The sequence below is a fragment of the Bubalus kerabau genome, chromosome 17 (assembly GCF_029407905.1).
Source record: "Bubalus kerabau isolate K-KA32 ecotype Philippines breed swamp buffalo chromosome 17, PCC_UOA_SB_1v2, whole genome shotgun sequence".
NCBI lineage: Eukaryota > Metazoa > Chordata > Mammalia > Artiodactyla > Bovidae > Bubalus > Bubalus kerabau.
In genome coordinates this window covers 27,276,379-27,297,292 of record NC_073640.1, presented here as the reverse complement: position 1 = coordinate 27,297,292, position 20,914 = coordinate 27,276,379, and the positions used below count along the sequence as shown (strand labels likewise).

General features: G+C 40.8%; 1 protein-coding gene and 1 non-coding gene across 9 annotated transcripts in view; one reads left to right on the top strand and one right to left on the bottom strand.

The window, feature by feature from the left end:
* Window positions 1–5: 5 nt before the first annotated feature.
* Window positions 6–20,914, top strand: part of OGFOD1 (2-oxoglutarate and iron dependent oxygenase domain containing 1) — a 30,010-nt gene continuing 9,101 nt past the window's right edge. For 2 of the 8 annotated variants that reach the window (XM_055553173.1, XM_055553171.1), the window contains exons 1-4: window positions 10–248; window positions 4,004–4,149; window positions 8,032–8,078; window positions 10,745–10,845. In XM_055553173.1, coding sequence (XP_055409148.1) covers window positions 95–248; window positions 4,004–4,149; window positions 8,032–8,078; window positions 10,745–10,845 — 448 coding nt within the window. In that variant the 5' untranslated portion in view covers window positions 10–94. Of the gene's footprint in view, window positions 249–4,003; window positions 4,150–7,528; window positions 7,623–8,031; window positions 8,079–10,744; window positions 10,846–20,914 lie in introns of all 8 variants that reach the window. The other 6 variants (XM_055553175.1, XM_055553174.1, XM_055553177.1 and 3 more) reach the window with 6 other exon arrangements.
* On the bottom strand, window positions 3,075–3,181 carry LOC129632644 (U6 spliceosomal RNA). Its single transcript, XR_008704632.1, has one exon. It is a non-coding gene; the product is annotated as a U6 spliceosomal RNA (small nuclear RNA).

The following is a 20,914-nucleotide window of genomic DNA, read 5'->3' as shown; positions in this document are numbered from 1 at the left end:
GAAACACCGGAAAGGAGGCATTCTGGGAATTATAGTCTCCTTAGGAAAAGAGCTGCTATTTCAGCGTGCCGTGGATCTTGTAGCTAGCGAAGAGATGAACGGAAAGCGGCCTGCTGAGCCGCGTTCTGACCGGGCGGGGAAAAAAGTAAAGAAGGAGGTGATGGCGAAGTTTTCGGATGCTGTCACAGAGGAAACTTTGAAAAAGCAAGTGGCTGAGGCCTGGAGTCGCAGGACGCCATTCCGCCACGGTAAGAGGGCGCTGTGAAGAGGGAGGCGCAGCGCCGGGTTGGGGGCCTCTGAAAAAGTCCTGGCAGTCGAGCAACAAGGCTACAGTACAAGAGGCTCTTGGAGAGAACGTGACTTTGGCCACCTCCGACTCTCCTGCCTGGCCTGCTGTCCCTTTTTAATCCAAGTTCATTTGGCTTTAGAAACCCAGTAGAGAAAGAAATGAAGGCCAGAAAGTTTCAGGAAGTAGAGGGCATGCAAGTTGGTGGAAATCCTGGATTTAGAGATTAGCGAGTTAGCATCTTCTTCACTCTTTGTGCGTCGTTGGGCAATGGGTTCAGCTCCTTAACTGTGTAAACTAAGATCAGTTCAGTAGCTCAATCGTGTCCGACTTTTTGCGACTCCATGGACTACAGCACGCCAGGCTTCCCTGCCCATCACCAACTCCCGGAGCTTACTCAAACTCATGTCCATCGAGTTGGTGATGCCCTCCAACCATCTCATTCTCTGTCGCCCCCTTCTCCTCCTGCCTTCAGTCTTTCCCAGCATCAGGGTCTTTTCCAATGAGTTAGTTCTTCGTATCAGGTGGCCAAAGTATTGGAGTTTCAGCCTCAGCATCAGTCCTTCCAATGAATATTCAGGACTGATTTCCCTTAGGATGGACGGGTTGGATCTTCTTGCAGTCCAAGGGACTCTCAGGAGTCTTCTCCAAACCACAATTCAAAATCATCAATTCTTTGGCGCTCAACTTTCTTTATAGTCCAACTTTCACATCCATACATGACTACTGGAAAAACCATAGCTTTGGCTAGACGGACCTTTGTTGGCAAAGTAATGTCTCTGCTTTTCAATATGCTGTCTAGGTTGGTCATAACTTTCTTCCACGAAGCAAGCGTCTTTTAATTTCATGGCTACAGTCACCATCTGCAGTGGTTTTGGAACCTCAGAAAATAAAGTCTCACTGTTTCCATTGTTTCTCCATCTATTTGCCGTGAAGTGATGGGACCGGATGCCATGATCTTAGTTTTCCGAATGTTGAGTTTTAAGCCAACTTTTGCACCCTCCTCTTTCACTTTCATCAAAAGGTTCTTTAGTTCTTCTTCACTTTCTCCCATAAGGGTGGTGTCATCTGTTTATCTGAGATTATTGATATTTCTCCTGGCAACGTTGATTCCAGCTTGTGCTTCATCCAGCCCCGGCATTTGGCATGATGTACTCTGCATATAAGTTAAGTAAGTAGGGCGACAATATACAGCCTTGATGTACTCCTTTTCTTATCTGGAACCAATCTGTTGTTCCATGTCCAGTTCTAACTGTTGCTTCTTGACCTGCATACAGATTTCTCAGGAGACAGGGAAGGTGGTCTAATATTCCCATCTCTTTTAAGAATTTTCCACAGTTTGTTGTGATTCACACAGTCAGAGGCTTTGGCATAGTCAATAAAGCAGAAGTAGATGTTTTTCTGGGACACTCTTGCTTTTTCGATGATCCAGCAGATGTTGGCAATTTGATCTCTGGTTCCTCTGCCTTTTCTAAATCCACCTTGGACATCTGGAAGTTCACGGTTCACATGCTATTGAAGCCTGGCTTGGAGAATTTTGAGCATTACTTTGCTAGTGTGTGAGATGAGTGCAATTGTGTGGTAGTTTGAGTATTCTTTGGCATTGCCTTTCTTTGGGATTGGAATGAAAACTGACCTTTTCCAGTCCTGTGGCCAGTGCTGAATTTTCCAAATTTGCTGGCATATTGAGTGCAGCACTTTCACAGCATCATCTTTTAGGATTTGAAATAGCTCAACTGGAATTCCATCACCTCCACTAGCTTTGTTCATAGTGATGCTTCCTGAGGCCCACTTGACTTCACATTCCAGGATGTCTGGCTCTAGGTGAGTGATCACACCATCGTGATTATCTGGATCGTGAAGATCTTTTTTGTATAGTTCTTCTGTGTATTCTTGCCACCTCTTCTTAATATCTTCTGCTTCTGTTAGGTCCATACCGTTTCTGTTCTTATGGTGCTTCTGTTAGGTCCATACCATTTCTGTTTTTATGGTGCCCATCTTTGCATAAAATGTCCCCTTGGTGTCTCTAATTTTCTTGAAGAGATCTCTAGTCTTTCGCATTCTGATGTTTTCCTCTATTTGTTTGCATTGATCACTGATAAGGCTTTCTTATGTCTCCTTGCTATTCTTTGGAACTGCATTCAAATGGGTCTGTCCTTCCTTTTCTCCTTAGCCTTTCATGTCTCTTCTTTTCTCAGCTATTTGTAAGACCTCCTTGGACAACCATTTTGCCTTTTAATCTATAATATTTCTCTGGGAAAGATGAGAGTGATTAATGAGCTAATGCCTGCATGTATCAATACATATTTTTCTGAGTAAGGACCAGTAAGCATTTGGACACCTAGTCGAGTGGCTTTTGCGGGTTTTTCCTCTGAAGGTGATGCTTGTTTGTCCTGTGATCGCGTAGCCAGAGCATGTGTTGAGAGCTGCCTGACAGTAGGCACCTGGGCTTACTCAGTTTTGCTGGCCTGTAGTTCAACAGCATGACCCACGGAAGTAAACATGGTTTGAACAAAGGAAGGAACCTGCCTCAAATGATTTCATCCTCAGCTTCAAATATCACCTTGTAAGATAAGGACTCTGCTTATTGCATCATACTTTCGCTTCTAAAGTTTGCCAGGTTTTTTGTTTCTTTTTTTTTATTTTTCCACATATAGCTAATGCAGCCAAATCTAACAAAAGTATTATATTCTTTGTGGGCATGGCTATCAGCGTGTTCTAATATTTTTTTATTATTTTTATTATTTTTTTTTTTACTTTACAATATTGTATTGGTTTTGCCATACATAAAAATATGGAATACTTCAAGAATTTGCGTGTCATCCTTGCGCAGGGGCCATGCTAATCTTCTCTGTATTGTTCCAATTTTAGTGTAAATGCTGCCGAATCGAGCACAGGTTTTTTGTTTCATTGGTTAGGTGCTTTAAGGAGATGAGTCTTGGGTATTCCGGATCACATGTAAAGCGATGGCTTCATGCTGAAGCTCTGTACACCAGGGATTTTGTAGTTTCCTTCTGTGCGGGATAGAGATAGTGATGGGGTCTACCTTAAAACTGTTGAAAAGATTAAACAAGATAACACCTGTAAGTTTTACACTATGAAGCCCCACTGTGCCTGACACCTGGTGCGTGGTGGTGGCCGTGAGTTTTATTAAAGGGGTACACAATCTCTACCACCAGCTTTAGTGGGTAAAACGTTGAGATAAAACTCAAGGAGTTAGAGGAGGTTATGCCTGACCCTATTTAAAAAAAAAAAAAAAAAATATATATATATATATATATTTTATGACTTTCTCTAGCAGTACCTTAGGGAAAGAAAAAGGATTGAAAAAAAAAAATTGCCAGCCAGTATTGCTATTCTTGAATTTGCTGCTTTCATTTGAAGTTTAGGGGGAAATGAATTAAGACTAAAATGCATTCAGCTGAGTAAGCAAATCAATGAACTAAAAAACTCTCCAAAACAGCAGGCATCTTAATTTAGTGATATCACCTATACTCATCTTAAGGCCTAACATTGTTAAGCACAATGCCTTTGAAAAGTAGTATTGAGTGGGAAGAGAAAAGAAAAAGAACTTATAGTTCTTCCCCAAAATCTTTGACTTTAGGTACTAAGTTTCCAAAAATTCATCACCATCCCTTTTGTATTCTCTCTGCTGTGCTGTTCATGAGTCAAAAATACAAGAAGGAAAAGTCACAGATAACACTTTCTTCCCAACAGAAGCCATTGTCATGGACATGGACCCCTTTCTTCACTGCGTGATCCCAAACTTCATCCAAAGCCAAAACTTCTTGGAAGGACTTCAGAAGGAACTTTTGAACTTGGACTTCCATGAAAAGTATAACGATTTATATAAATTCCAGCAGGTATTTATGCCCATTTCACATTAGCTTTTCCACTTCAGAAAATCATCTATAAAAATCATTCAATACCTTATCAATTTGAGGTTTTAGTTTGGGTTTGCCACTGGGGGTCCTGGTCTGGTCTTGACGTTGTTAAAAGCATTCATTTATTTAACATAACCTGAGTGTTGACTATGTGTTCAGTTCAATTCAGTCGCTTAGTCGTGTCCAACTCTTTGCGACCCCAGGAACCGCAGCACGCCAGGCCTCCCTGTCCATCACCAACTCCCGGAGTTCACCCAAACTCATGTGCATTGAGTCGGTAATGCCATCCAGCCATCTTATCCTCTGTCGTTCCCTTCTCCTCCTTCCCCCAATCCCTCCCAGCATCAGGGTCTTTTCCAATGAGTCAACTCTTCACATGAGATGGCCTAAGTATTGGAGTTTCAGCCTCAGCATCAGTCCTTCCAGTGAACACCCAGGACTGATCTCCTTTAGGATGGACTGGTTGGATCTCCTTGCAGTCCAAGGGACTCGCAAGAGTCTTCTCTAGCACCACAGTTCAAAAGCATCAATTCTTTGGTGCTCTGCTTTCTTCACAGTCCAGTTCTCACATCCATACATGACCACTGGAAAAACCATAGCCTTGACAAGACGGAACTTTGTTGGCAAAGTAATATCTCTGCTTTTTAATGTACTATCTAGGTTATGTGTTAGGTGTTAATAATTATTATGGGGGGGTCTTTGCCAGTTCCTGCCCTGAAAGCCTTTAAAATTTAAAATTATAGAGGTGGTAGTGATGGTGAAAGATAGTCAAGAAGTACAGAAAGCTGATAAGTACATTTTGGGGAGTGATATAATAGAGAGTAGTACATTGGAAGATACTGTGTTAGTTGCTCAGTAGTATCTGACTCTTTTGCGACCCCATGGACTGTAGCCTGCCAGGCTCCTCTGTCCATGGGATTTCCCAGGCAAGAATACTGGAGTAGCCATTTCCTTCTCCAGGAGATCTTCCTGACTTAGGGATTGAACCTGGGTCTCCTATGTTGCAGGCAGATTCTTTACTGTCTGAGCCACTAACCAATTAAAATTTTGAGTTTGTGTCTTTTTTTAGGTGGATTTATGTATTGTCATATGTCTTGTAGCGAGTTAGATCTAGTCTTTTTAAATTGGTGGACAATTGAATTTGACAGAAGACTAACTCAAAATCAAGGCTTGTTTTCCTGCTGTTAGAAGCGAGGCCCATGCTAGGTTTAAAAATATATAGGTCATTGGTTTCCCCAGTTTGGAGGGAAATTTTTCATTGCAGGGTGTACATCACTCTTGGAGATCTTTCTAAAACAAAGACAGCCCTTAAAATCACAAAAAAGTGAGGATGAAGAACTGTCTTGTTTTTTTCCATTTTCCCTTTTATTTCTTCTTATCTAAGGTAAAAGTAACAAATTCCTCTGTCTTGCGTTTAGTCTTTTGCACTCGAGCTGGTTGTGTCCCCCAATCTGTCTATCTTAGGGCCTTTTATATGTATGATTTAATCTGGTTAAATACACAAATGATGTTCTCCTCTTAATTCTGGAGATCTAATGAAAAATAGCTTGTATCCATAGTGAAGTTGTATAAGTTAATAAAAATCATAGTCATCTATTTTTGTAATTATATCAGCTTTGATAACACTTGGCCTCTTTTGTTAATTTAGGGCTATATGCATATCCAATTACTGAAATTGAGAAGCCAAACTGGTTTTTACTTAATGCAATTTAGTAGATGAAAAATACTTCTGTGAAGTACACGAGAGGCAAAATAGTAAAAACGGCCCTAAGGTAATGAGGGAAAAAGAAGAAACCATTACGTTAGAGCCCAGCGGTGCTTAATGGAACTTCTGTGAGTAATTTTTCACTATGCTCACTGTGGGGCTTCTTCACCCAAAGACAGTAAACATAAACCCGCTTTCCATCTCCTGTCCCATCAAACTTCACTCATAGCCCTTTTTCTTTGCTTGTGCTATGAATTGACTTGATAATTGGTTCTATAACAACTTCCCCTTCTCCTGACCAAGTTAGTCATTAGGACTAGCCTGATTTTTCTTTTGTTTTTCACTTTACATTCAGGATACTTTATGTTCACACTCATTTTCCTTCTGCCTCACCGGCAAGTCCTTCTTAGTTCCCTTCAGCAGGTCTTCCTTTGGTACCTGGCTTCTTAATGACAGAGTACTCTAGGACTTCGCCCTTGGAGACTCCAGGGAGTCTCATGGCTTTGCCTCCACTTTTGGATATCTGTTAAGTGTTTCACACTTTCAGAAACTAAACTCCTTGTCTTCTTGCCCTAAATCTGCTCCACCTACAATTTCCCCCCATCTCAGTTGATGAGCGTCAATCTTTCCAGTGACCCAGGTCAGAAACCTTGAGGTTATCCTCCATTCCTCGCTCACACCTCTTCTCCATTCCAGTGGAAAATTCTGTTGGATCTACTGTCAGAATATATTCAGAAAAACACACTTTTCACTTCCACTACTAACAGCTGTCACCTGACCCAAGCCTTTTCTCTCACCAGGATTATCCTGTTGGTGGATTAACTACTCTCCTTGCTTCTGCCCTTGGCCCACGTACAACCATTGTGTTTGTTTAAAATGTTAATGGACTCAAGAAAATTGAAATCATTTGCTCACATAAAAATCTGTACTCAGATTTCAAAGCAGCAATATTTATAATAGCCAAAAAGTAGAAACACCCAGTATCCATCAGCTGATATTGAATGGATAGATCAAAGTGGTGTGTCTATACAGTGGAGTAGTATTCAGCCAGAAAAAGGAATGGAGTACTAACTACTGCTGCAACATGGGTGAACTTTGAAAACAAGCTCAGTGAAAGAAGCTAGACACAGAAGGCCACGTATAGTGTGATTCCATTTATAGGTAATAACCAGCAAAATGTAGAGAGTACATCAGTGGTTGCCAGGAGCTGGGGGGTGGGGATGGGGAATGACTGCCTAATAGGTAAAGGGTTTCTTTTTGGTGTGATGAAAATATTCTAGAATTAGGTAATGGGAGTAGGAAATGGCAACCCACTCCAGTTTTCTTGCCTAGAGAATTCCATGGACAGAGGAGCCTGGCAGGCTACAGTCCACAGGGTCGCAAAGAGCCGGATACAACTGAGCGTGCGTGCATGATAGTTGCACATGTGAAAACACTAAAAGTCCCCTGAATTACATTCTTGGAGATGTTAAAATAGTAAATTTTATGTTAAGTGAATTTCATCTCAGTTCTAAAAAGTTTTGCTCAAAATCTCCTATGGTTCTCATTTCTCTGAGCAAAAACCAGAGTGGTTGTACGTCTCCCATTACATCTTTGGCCCCACCTCCTGCTGCCTCCAACTCGCTAAGCCACATCCTATGATTTCTTCAACAGGCCAGGCATTCTTCCCACTCAGGACACTGAATCTGCTTTGCTGAGATCTTCCCTGGGTACACTTCCCAGCTTCCTTCAAGCCTCTGCTGCACGAGTATGAAGTCTAACCTGGCCACCAAATTTATATTGCAAGCCCTTCCCTGCTCTCAGCACTCCTGGTCCCTCGTACTCTGCTTTATTTTCCCTTGACATTTCTCACCTTTTTTATTCTAATAATCAACTTTTAATGTTTATCATCTTTCCCCCACAAGAATATGTAAGCTCCGCTGTAATGCCTTTGTAGGTATTTGTGGAGTGAATAAGGCACAGAGAGCCTAAGCAGCGTGCCCAAGTCACAGAGCTGCCAAATGGAGGGGGCCATGTGTCAACCCCAGGCAATTTGGCTTCAGAGTCCAGGCTCTTAATGACAGTGCTGGACTGCCAGCATGCTCCCTTCCTAAACTGCTCTGCTCTGTGTGTCTGATTTATGAAGGAAATCCTTTTTTTGTTTTTTCATGGTCAAGTCTGATGATCTGAAGAAGAGAAGAGAGCCCCACATCTGTGCTTTAAGGTAAAGGAATACTCATACTTGTTGGGTGCCTAATATGTGCCAGGCAAAGGAGTAAGTGCTTTAAATGTTACGTCATGCCATCTTTGTTGGCATTATTGTCCCCTTTTGTAGAGGAGGAAACAGTAAGTAATTTCTTCAAAGTTATCTAGGGGAAAATGGAGCTGAGATACAGATCCATGTCTGTCTGATTCCATGGCCAAAGTTTTCAGTGATAAAATGACTGTGTTAGTAACCAGGAAAACAAATTAACACTGGCGGTACTGTCTTTCATATCGTCAGGTTGACATATGTTTAAAACAAAAGCTCCAGTGTGGACAGGAGTGTAGATATACTATGCTGCAATTTTTCTTAGAAGATGGTTTTGAAAAATGGATCAAAACCCTTAAAGTTGTGCTTTCTTTTTGTAGTATAATTCCACATACAAGAATTTGTCCTGTGAAAATAAGGATGTGCTCAAAGATTCCATACAAGATTGTTTATAATAATAGTGAATAATTACATATAAATTAAATGGCCGTCCATCAAGAGTTATACAGATAATGGTACAGAACAAAGTGGAAAACTATACCATTAAATGAGCAAGCTCCAGGAGTTGCTGATGGACAGGGAAGCCTGGTGTGCTGCAGTTCATGGGGTCTCAAAGAGTCAGACACAACTAAGTGACTGAACTGAACTAATACAATTAAATACTCAGCACATGAGTATGGTAGTTGTTTCATCAATTCCAAGACCCTTTTTTTTTTTTTACATTTTAATCTTTCTGAGACTCAGTATCTCACACAGTTACTGTTTTGTCCCAGTTTAATTTGCAGTGTTTTTTGAAGTGATTTATAAAATGTGATACTTACTGCTGGCAAAGGCATAGGCTAGAAAAATATAAAGAGAAAGAAGAGAAAAGAAGTTAAAGAGAAACGAGAAAGTTAAAGAGAAAAGAAGTTAAAAATAGCACACATGGTGTGATCTCATTTGAAAAAAAGAAACGTTTATCTGTATACCTATGTGTATACAAAGAAAAAGACTTGTAAGAATGGTATGTTTAAATCTGGCTAATAGGATTATAGGTTTTTTTAATTTCTTTTTTACTTATTATAGGATTTTTTCCCCTAGTTTTGCTACACTAGACACATGTTACTTTATAAAAGCTGTTTATTTTTCATCTATACAAGTTATTTTTTTCTCATCCTGTTGTTTTTCCATGCCCCCCCCTCCCCATGATAATTCCATAAATAATGGCAGTCTGCACAGATTCTTTATTCTAAAACCTGAAGTATTTGTTAACTGTACTCGTAACAGTTCACAGTTATTTAGACCTTTTTTCCCCCGTGGCCATACTTTTAGGGCATTGTCTCATTAGTTCACACCATGCCTCTGATCAGCATTTCTTTCCTCTGGGATTGAGTTACATTCTGTACTCAAATGGTAACAGCCAGATGGTGTGAGAGATGGAATTCCTTGTCTTTACAGAAAGGTGACCTTTTTATATCCCCATTAGATTCTGTGATTTCTCTCATGAGTACTGTTAACAAATGAGAATGATGGCAGAAAATAGCCCTATAATTGTGACACCTTTGTGGGATGACTGGAGGAAGAGCTTTCTATGGAATAAATTTGTGGCAGCTGATGTTACCAGTAAAAGAGGGATGGAAGGCTTTGATAATATCAGTTGCATAAACGTTTAAGACCCAAGACTTTGACCACCCACTTTACCTGAAGCCTGGTTTGCAGTTTGCTTTGCTGGTCTATTCTAATTTGCAACTCTGCCTGTAAAAGTTACATGGCACTTATGGTTGGACTAACAAATACAATATATTCTGGAACATTCTGGATTGGGTAGTATACAGTATAAAAAGATATTTGGTAATAAAATTTCAGGGGATCAACCTGGAGACTTGATCTTTCGTTATTAACAGCACAATTGCATTTTATGGGGATTTCAGTTATGTACATCTGGATTAAGATCATTGAAACAGTGTTATCTCTTCATGTGCAAAATTTGAACTCACATAAACCCTTTAAAAATATTTTTTTAAATATTTTCCCCAATTTTATGGAGATAAAATTGACATAAAAATGTTGATCCATCAAAGTTAACCTAATTTCAGAGTTTAGTGAGTCTTAAATTGTGTTAAAGTTCTATACAGAGCCACTTTAGCTGTAAATGGAAATGTTCAACCATCTTTTCTTTGGTATCATCTTAGTATCAGAACTTATATGAAAAAAGTTTCTCGATTGTTACACGATTAACGTAGTAGTCACCATTACTGTAGTTTAAAGTATTTAATCCTCAACAGTGTTACCCACCCAAGTGTTCATTAAATAATAGAGCTAGTGTTAGTGCTGAAAAGCATGTCTAGAAGTCAGTAACTTTGGACTAGAACATTGGTATTCTGCTGTCAAAGGCCAGACCGCTATCATGATAGGGCAATACTATAAATTTAAGAGGAAGAAAATAAGCTAAAACATTAGAACAAAATATATTACACTAGAGAGGTTTGCATTTATTTCTCTGGGAATACTAGTCTTAAACTTGGCAAGTGTAAAGTGAAGAACATTCTCAGGAATGGCTCTTCAATTAACCAAAACCTGCAGGAAAAAATAGTTATGTCATAGATCGAAATGGAGCCCCCATCATGGTATAACAAGTTATCTTTTGTTTACATTCCTAGGAAAATTCTGTTTGAACATTTCCGGTCTTGGATTTCAGACATTTCCAAGATTGACCTGGAGTCAACCATTGACATGTCCTGTGCTAAGTACGAATTCTCAGGTAAGAGAGATAAAACCTTGTTGTTGCTGAGATTTAACAGCTTTAACTAAACGATTATGGGAAGACAGTGTCAGTGTTGCAAAATCCTAGACTGTGTATCCCTTCATAATGTTAGGATCTTCTTAGTGAGGATGGTCTGACCCGGCTCAGATAGAGAAATGTCCGTCTTGGAAGGTATAAGGCAGGGTTCTCTTTGGGAGTGTGATGAGAGCTATGACTGTGTTGTAACCAAGCAAGGTTAGCGTTCCCACTCCACACAAAGCCAAACTTTCTGTCTGTCTTTCTTTCGTTGTTGTTGTGTTGGGCCTTTATTGCTGTGCCTGGGCTTTCTCTAGTTGCTGGAAGTGGGGGCTACTGTCTAGTTTTGATGTGTGGGCTTCTCATTTTAGTGGCTTCTCTGGTTGCAGGACACAGGCCCTAGAGCATGAGGGCTTAGTTGCTCCGTGGCATGTGGGATCTTCCTGGACCAGGGATTGAACCCATGTCCCCTGCATTGGCAGGTGGATTCTAAACCACTGGACCACCAGGGAAGTCCCATAAAGCCAAACTCTTGACAGTAGTCTTTGCAGCAAAATAAGAACGCCAAGCAAGGAGAAAGGGCAGCTCACACTAAAAAAAAAAAAAATCTCAACTTCCCAGTAGCTTTCAGGGAAGGATTTTTAAAGACAAGGCAGAGGGTTTTCAGATGCATAATAGCTCGTGGACCTTCTGATCGGTCAGTAGGAGGTAGCAGTGAAACGTCGGGAATCCCAGTCATCGACCTTCTGGTTCCAGCCAGCAGGGGGCTCTGTGTTGCTTGTGGTCAGCCTGATGTCACCATCCTCCACCTGGGTGGTGAGGGGGTTGTCTTAGTTTCTGAAGAATAGCTCAGAAATGTGCATCAGATTCTTATCTCTGTCCCTTCAGAAGGAATTAGGAGTCCTGTGACTGTTGTGTCCTAATCATTAACTGCTTGAGCCTGCTCTTTGGAACTTGGGGATGCCTAGGAGACAAGCCTTTTTTTTTTTTTTCATAAGCAAGAAATGGAGGACACAGAAGGGCTTTTGTGTCCAGGAAGACCCTGCAGGGTCCTGCTCCGTTTCAGTATTTTCAGAAAAATGCTAATAATGCATATACACGTAAGCTTCGCATATGGCATCAGGAAATTCAAAGATGATACTGTAAACTCACTCTTACACTTCCTAGGAAACAAGTGTCCCCTTCAATGCCTTTTTTTTCTTCTGAAGGTAATAAATGAACATATTCTTTTTTTTTTTAATTTCTGTTGGAGTATATATGTTATTTACAATGTTGTGTTACTTTCAGCTGTACAGCAAAGTGTATGACTTATACACATACATATATCCACTCTGTTTTTTAGATTCTGTTCCCTTATAGGCCATTACAGAGCATTGAGTAGAGTTCCTGGTTCTTTATAGTAGGTCTTTTATTAGTTATCTGTTCTGTATATATAGTGTGTATATGTCAGTCCCAGTCACCCAGTTTATCCCTCTCTGAATATATTCTTAAGGAGAAAAAGTCAAACAATATAGCGTGTAATCCACGATAGTCCCCCTCACTTTCTCCTTGTCCTCCTTTCTCTTCAGACATGTCCAGTGTCACCAGTTTGGGATGCATCCTTCCAGTTCCCTTTCTGACCATGTACATGTCCTTTTGAAAGCATGTTTGATTTTCAGCTGGAAGGATAAGCGTTTTGGGTTGTTTTGTTTTTACTGAATAAAATTTTGATTTGGGTTTACTCTCATACATTGTCCTGGGGAAGTACAAATTGGTAACAACATTTTGAGGATAACTTGGACATATAGTCATGTCACATCCCTTTTTTAAAAACAATTATTTATCTGGTTGTGCTAGGTCTTGGTAGTGGCATGTGGGATCTAGTTCTCTGACCAGGGATCAAACCTGGTCTCCCTGCATTGGGAGTATGGAGTCCTAGCCGCTGGACCACCAGGGAAGTTTCTCATATGCCCCTTATTCTGGGGGTCGGGGTGTAGTTTGAAGTAGTTTCAAACAGATAAGTGGTGAGAATAATACAAATGAATTTTTTCTATTTTACTTAAGAATAGGTTGCCTTTAGGATGCTCTGTGACCCCCTGAATACTTCAGTAACTCCTGCAACAAGGACCTTCTCCTACATGATAGTAATAAATGATCAGAACCAGGAATTGGGTTTGGTATGTTACTCCCATCTAATCTCCATTCAGGCTCCATTCAGGTTCTGTGGTTTGGTCCTTTATTAGCAAAAGGGTCCTGTCCAGGGTTGTGCATAGCATTTAGTTCTCATGTCTTCTTAGTCTCCTTAAGTCTACAACAGTTCCTCAGTCTTTCCTTGACTTTTATGATCTTGATGCTTCTGACAATTTGCAAATGAGTTATATCGTAAAACTTCCCTCAGTTTGGGTTTGTCTGCTGATTTCTCCTGTGTGCTTATTACTGCATCTTATCATGCAATAGATAGTATGTCATATTACCAGTGCTTAATGAAGTGATTACTTAGTTACGGTGGTGGCTGACATCAGGTTTTTCCACTGTAAGCTTGTTCTTGTCTTTAAGGTAGTAAATATTTTGTAGGGAGACACTTTATGTAAATATCCCATTTCTCATTAAAATTTGATTCACTTGTTTTAGCATCCACTGATTTTTTTCGTAATATATTTTATTGAAGTATATCTGACAGTGTTTCAGGTGCACAGCAAGGTGATTCAGTTATACATACGTAATTTTTGAAATTATTTTCCATTATAGCTTATTACAAGATATTTATTTACTGTAGTTCCCTGTGCTATGGGCTTCCCTTGTGGCCCCACTAGTAAAGAATCAGCCTGCAGTGCGGGAGACCTGGTTCAATCCCTGGGTTGGGAAGATCCCCTGGAGAAGGGAAAGGCTACTCACTCCAGTATTTTGGCTTGGAGAATTCCATGGACTATATAGTCCATGGGGTCGCAAAGAGTTGGGCATGACTGAGCGACTTGGGCTTTGCTTCCCTGTGCTAGATATAGTAAACCTTTGTTGTTTGTTGCATATCTATTTTTTAAATTAGGAATATAGCATTCTGTTCATACTAAGTCAAAAAAGTGGAATCAAAATGTCATACATTTTTTAGTTAGGAAAAAATTCATAAGTTTTTTTAAATATATATATTATACATATTTGTATATATGTATACAAAAGCTTTTCTACTATGCTTGATAAAGACTTGAGAAAGAACATGAAAAAAAAGAGATGGAGAAACTGGAAAACATAACCTAAATGAAATGGCAGCACTGAATATGAAATAGAAAAAGTGAAACAAAACTAGATAAAAGTGAAAGATCATCATATAGTCTAGTTGTTTTTAAACGTGGCTGCTCGTTAGAAATATACCTGGAGCTCTGGAGGAAAAAAGCAATACCTGGTCATTTGTATTTTTCAAAAAATTCCAAGATCATTCTGACATACATCTGGATTTTAAAAAGTTATTATAGGTTTTTCTATTAAATCATAGTGGTACTGAGTTCTATTATTTTTCTGTTGATCGATCATGATACAATGGTATTAAGTAATAGTTGCATAATCACAATAGTAAAAGATGCTTTTCAGTTTTCACAATCAATAGCCAGATAAAAAAATGAAAGATAATTACAATTGCAGGCCATAGTGGGAACATGATTAACCTAACAGTATAAAGTAATTACATAGGGTTTGGGGAGTCAAGCAGAGTGATGTGGTAAGTGGAAATGCATACACGCATTGATCCTGTTACCATTTCTTAATTGTTTTGTGTTTATTTTCTGTAGGTCTTTTCCTTCTTTTGTGTTTCTTGCCTAGAGAAGTTCCTTTAGCATTTGTTGTAAAGCTAGTTTGGTGGTGCTGAATTCTCTTAACTTTTGCTTGTCTGTAAAGCTGTTGATTTCTCCATCAAATCTAATTGAGAGTCTTGCTGGGCAGAGTATTCTTGGTTATAGGTTCTTCCCTTTCATCACTTTAAATATATCCTGCCATTCTCTTCTGGTTTGTAGCGTTTCTGTTGAGAAATCAGCTGATAGCCTGATGGAAGTTCCCTTGTATGTTATTTGTTGTTTTTCCTTTGTTGCTTTTAATATTTTGTCTCTGTCTTTAAGTTTTGTCAGTTTGATCACTGTGTCTCGGTGTGTTCCTCCTTGAGTTTATTCTGCCTGGGACTCTGTGCTTCCCGGACTTGGTTGACTGTTTCCTTTCCGACGTTAGGGAAGGTTTCAGCTATTACCTCTTCAAATATTTTTTCAGGTCCTTTCTCTCTCTCTTCTCCTTTTGGGGCCTCTATAATTCGAATGTTGGTGCATTTAGTGTTGTCCCAGAGGTCTCTTAGGCTGTCTTCATTTCTTTTCATCCTTTTTTCTATATTTTGCTCTGTGGCAGTGATTTCCACCATTCTGTCCTCCAGGTAATTTATCCGTTCTTTTGCCTCGGTTATTCTGCTATTGATTCCTTCTAGTGTGTTATTCATCTCTGTTTGTTTGTTCTTTATTTCTTCTAGGTCTTTGGCAGACATTTCTTGCATCTTCTCCATTGTTTTCCTGAGATCCTGGAACATCTTCACTATCATTATTCTGAATTCTTTTTCTGTCAGGTTGACTATCTCCACTTCATTTAGTTGTTTTTGTAGGGTTTTATCTTCTCCCTTCCTCTGGGATTCCCTGGTGGCTCAGACAGTAAGGTGTCTGCCTGCAATGCGGGAGACCCGGGTTCGATTCCTGGGTCGGGAAGATCCCCTGGAGAAGGAAATGGCATTCCACTCCAGCACTCTTGCCTGGAAAATCCCATGGTCGGAGGAGCCTGATAGGCTACAGTCCATGGGGTTGCAAAGAGTCGGACACAACTGAGCGACTTCACTTCCTTCATCTAGGACATAACTTTCTACTTTTTCCTCCTGGATGTAATGTGATTTTTGTTCTGCTAAGTCGCTTCAGTCATGTCCGACTCTGTGTGACCCCATAGACAGAAGCCCACTAGGCTCCCCCGTCCCTGGGATTCTAGCTGTGGGATTGTGGTTCTTCTTGCTTCTTCTGTCTGCCCTCTGATGGAAGAGGCTAAGAGGCTTGTATAAGCCTCTTGATGGGAGGGACTGGGAAAAACTGGGTCTTGCTCTGGTGGGCAGGGCCTTGCTCAGTAAAGCTGTAATCCAATTATCTGCTGATGGGTGGGGTTTCGATTCCTCTCTGTTGTTTGGCCTGAGGCAACACTGCCCTGGGGTCTACAGGCTCTGTGGTAGGGTTAATGGTGACCTCCAAGAGGGCTTATGCCAAGGTGGGCCTTCCCAGACTGCTACTGCCAGTGCCTTCATCCCTGTGGTGAGCCCCTGGCAACCCAAGCCTCCATAGGAGACCCTTCATCACCAGCAGGTAGTTTTGGTTTAGTCTCCTGTGGGGTCCCTGCTCCTTTTCTCTGGGTCCTGGTGTGTACACGGTTTTGATTAAGACTGGAGTCTGTTTCCCTCCAGTCCTGTGGAAATACTATAATTAAATCCCACTGGCCTTAAAGGTCAGATGCCCTGGGGATTCCCAGTCCCTTTGTCAGATCTCCAGGCTGAGAAGCCCGATGTGGGGTTCCAAAGCTTCACAACAGTGAGAGAACTTCTTTAGTAGTATTGTTCTTCAGTTTGTGGGTCACCCATCCGCTGGGTATGGGATTTGATTTTATTGTGACTGCGCCCCCTGCTACCATATCACTGTGGCTTCTTCTTTGGACGTGGGGTATTGTTTTTTGGTGGGTCCAGCTTCCTCCTGTCAATGGTTGTTCAACAGCTAGTTGCAATTTTGGTGCTCTCGCAGGAGGGGATGAGCGCATGTCCTCTACTCCACCATCTTGAACTGGAAGCCCGATATTTCTTTTTATTACATTATTACTATGCAGGTTGCCAGATGGTGGTTTTTCTAATAAAATAATTTCTTTTCTATTATTAGTTGTTATTCTTTTGTAAAGAAAACATTGCCATCTCCCCAGTTATTTACTCATTAAAAATATATATATATTTATTTGGCTGCATCTGGTCTTAGTTGTGGCACGTGGAATCTTTTGTTGCAGTGCTTGGGCTCAGGCGTTTCAGTGTGTGGAGCCCTCAGGGAATGTGGGATCCTCATTCCCTGACCAAGGGTTGAACCAACATCCCATGCATTGCAAGATGGATTCTTAACCACTGGGCCACCGGGGAAGTCCCTACCCATTTATTTATGTCAGTGTGGATTTAAGAGTTACTATTTATGTAATGGTTCCCGTCATTATGTTGATGCCCATATTGTCCTTGATTTGATCAAGGGGAACCCCTTTAAGCTGACCTTTGTGTCCTTTTAATATGTCCTTATGTTACTCAACGAAACGTAGGCTGCTCGCGGTACACAGCAAAGCCAGTCTGCTGGCTCCGGGTCGTGGTGAGGAAAAGTACAGCGTTTATTCCAGGGCACCAGACAAGGGCACAGGTGGCTTGTCCACAAAACATCCAAGCTCCCCGATGGAGTTTAGTGGAGGGTTTTAAAGGCAAGGTGGGCGAGAGGGTCACAGGGTGTGTCAGCTTGTGCACGGTTCTCTGATTGGCGCACGGTGAAGTAACAGGTTGGCATTGTCTGTCTTCAGGTTGCAGCCGATCTGGGGGCTACGTGCTCATGGTCAGCTTTTCTCATCTGGTTGGGGGTAGGGGGGTTGTCTGTATACAAACAGCTTAGGAATGTGTGTCAGACTTATCTTTACCTTTGAAGCAGAGCTGGGAGTTCCTTGTGACTGATGTATTAAGTTACAGCTGCCCTCCTGTCTGCCTGCCCTGTCTTTGTTTCTGTGTTCTGTATTTCTCAGTCCTGCTGGGGCCTGCTGTTCACTTCATGTGGGGGAGCGTAGGAGGTCACAGTTTATTTCCAGAGCCCTTTTTCTCAATCAGCAATAAGCAGGGGACACCAAGAGGTGGGTTGCCGAGAGGGCCAATACGTGGGTTTGCTCAGTTTCATACATCATCCTTATTGTATCTTTCTAGCAAAACAAGATTTTCCAAGCTTATCTTACTTTCCTGTGCTCTTGATCTGGAGCTGGCTGTTCTTCCAAAGAATGTGGGTTCTTTCATATATATAATTTATATATATATATTATGTGTATATGTATGTGTGTATATATATATATATATATGAAAGAATGAAATTAAATTCACATTGATTCCTCCAGTTTCATTTCCACACTATAGGGTTCATTCTGTATTTCTTTTTCCAAATTTATAAATCTGTTCTTCAACTTTGAGAAATCTGTTTTCCATTAATTTCAATATGCTTCTGTATTAAAATAGTCCTTCCGTGTGGAAGGATCTCACTTCACCAATAGCACCCACTCCCTTCACCCACCTTGCATGGATTCCTGCCTTGTTCAGTCGTACCTAATGGCTTTTAGAAGTTTAGCTCAAGAAATGGTACTGTATAACTCAGAGAACCCTACTCAGTGCTCTGTGGTGACTTAAATGGGAAGGAAATTCAAAAAAGGGGAGGTATATGTATATATATAGCTGATTCACTTTGCTGTACAGCAGAAATGAATACAACATTGTAAAACATCTATATTATTGTTGTTGTTCAGTTGCTAAGTTGACTGAACAGTGTCCAGCTCTTTGCGACCCCAAGGACTACAGCATGCCAGGCTTCCCTGTCCTTCACTGTCTCCCAGAGTTTGTTCAAACTCATGTCTGTTAAGTCGGTGATGCCATCCCACCATCTCATCCTCTGCCGCCTTCCTCTCCTTTTGCCCTCAACCTTTCCCAGCATCAGCGTCTTTTCCAGTGAGTCGGCTCTTCTCATCAGGTAGCCAAAGTACAGAAGCTTCAGCATCAGTCATGCCAGTGAATATTCAGGGTTGAGTTCCTTTAGGATTGACTGGTTGGATCTCCTTGTAGTCCAAGGGACTCTCGAGTCGTCTTCAGCACCACATTTCAAAAGCATCAATTCTTCGGCACTCAGCCTTCTTTATGGTCCAACTCGCACATTCATACATGACTACAGGAAAAACCATAGCTTTGACTAGACGGACCTTTGTGGTAAAGTAATGTCTCTGCTTTTTAATATGCTTAGTTTATCATAGCTTTTCTTCCAAGGAACAAGCGGCTTTTAATTTTGTGGCTGCAGTCACCGACCGCAGTGATTTTGAAGCCCAAGAAAATAAAACCTGTCGCTTGTTTCCATTGTTTCCCCGTCTATTTGCCATGAAGGGACTGGATGCCATGATCTTAGTTTTTCAAATGTTGAGTTTTAAGCCAGCTTTTTCACTCTTTTTTACCTTCATCAAGAGGCTCTTTAGTTCCTCTTCGCTTTCTTCCATAAGGGTGGTGTCATCTGCATGTCTGAGGTTATTGATATTTCTCCTAGCAATCTTGATTCCAGCTTGTGCTTCATCCAGCCCGGCATTTCACATGATATACTCTGCGTATAAGTTAAATAAGCAGGGTGACAATATACAGCCTAGATGTACTTCTTTCCCTATTGGGAAGCAGTCCGTTATTCCATGTCCGGATCTAACTGTTGCTTGTTGTCATGCATACAGGTTTTTCAGGAGACAGGGCAGGTGGTCTGATATTCCCATCTCTTTCAGAATTTTCCACAGTTTCTTGTGATCACAGAGTAAAAGGCTTTATCATAGTCAATGAAGCAGAAGTATATGTTTTTTTGGAATTCCCTTGCTTTTTCTTTGTAGGTGTTGGCAGTTTGATCTCTCGTTCCTCTGCCTTTTCTAAATCCAGCTTGTACATCTGAAAGTTTTTGGTTCGTGTACTGCTGAAGCCTAGCCTGAAGGATTTGAACATATATTTTTTAAATTTATTTGTTTTTTAATTGACAGATAATTGCTTTACAAAATTTTGTTGAGTCGGTGATGTCATCCAACCATCTCATCCTCTGCCTCCCTCTCCTTTTGCCCTTGATCTTTCCCAGCATCAGCATCTTTTCCAGTGAGTTGGATCTTCTCATCAGGTAGCAAAAGTACGGGAGCTTCAGTATCAGTCCTTCCAGTATATATTCAGGGTTGATTTCCTTTAGGATTGACTGGTTGGATCTCCTGTTTTCTGTCAAACATCAACATGAATCAGCCATAGGTATACATATGTCCCCTCCCTCTTGAACCTTCTTCCCATTGTCCTCCCAATCCCACCCCTCTAGGTTGATACAGAGCCTGTTTAAGTTCCCTGAGACATACAGCAAATTCCCATTGGCTATCTATTTTACATACAGTACAAGTTTCCATGTTACTTTCACCATACATCTCACCCTCTCTCCTTCCCTCTTCCCGTGTCCATAAGTCTGTTCTCTATTTCTTCATTGCTGCCTTGCAAATAAATTCATCAGTATCATCTTTGTAGATTCCATGTATATTTGTTAGTACGTGATATTTACCTTTCTCTTTCTGATATACTTCAGTCTGTATAATAGGCTCTAGGTTCATCCACCTCATTAGAACTGACTCAAATGTGTTCCTTTTTATGGCTGAGTAATATTCCACTGTATATATGTACCACGACTTCTTTATCCATTCATCTGTTTATGCACATCTAGGTTGCTTCCCTGTTCTAACTACTGTTAATAGTGCTGCAGTGAACCTTAGGGTACATGGATCTCTTTCAGTTTTGGTTTCCTCAGGGTATATGCCTAGGAGTGGGATTGCTTGGTCATATGGTGGTTTTATTCCTAGTTTTTTAAGGAATCTATTCCGTCTTCCACTGTGGCTGTATATTCCCACCAGCAGTGCAAGAGGGTTCCCTTTTCTCCACACCCTCTCCAGCATTTATTGTTTGTAGACTTTTTGATGATGGCCATTCTGACAGGTGTGAGGTGATATCTCATTGTAGTTTTGATTTGCATTTCTCGAATGAGCGATGTTGAGCATCTTTTCATGTGTTTGTTAGCCATTTGGGATTTTGAGCATAATCTTGCTGGCATGTTTAATGAGTGCAGTTATATGATTATCTGAACATTCTTTGGCATTGCCTTTCTTTGGGATTGGAATGAAAACTGACCTTTTCTAGTCTTGTGGCCACTGCTAAGCCTTCCAAACTTACTGGCATGTTGAGCACAATGCTTTAACAGCATCATCTTTT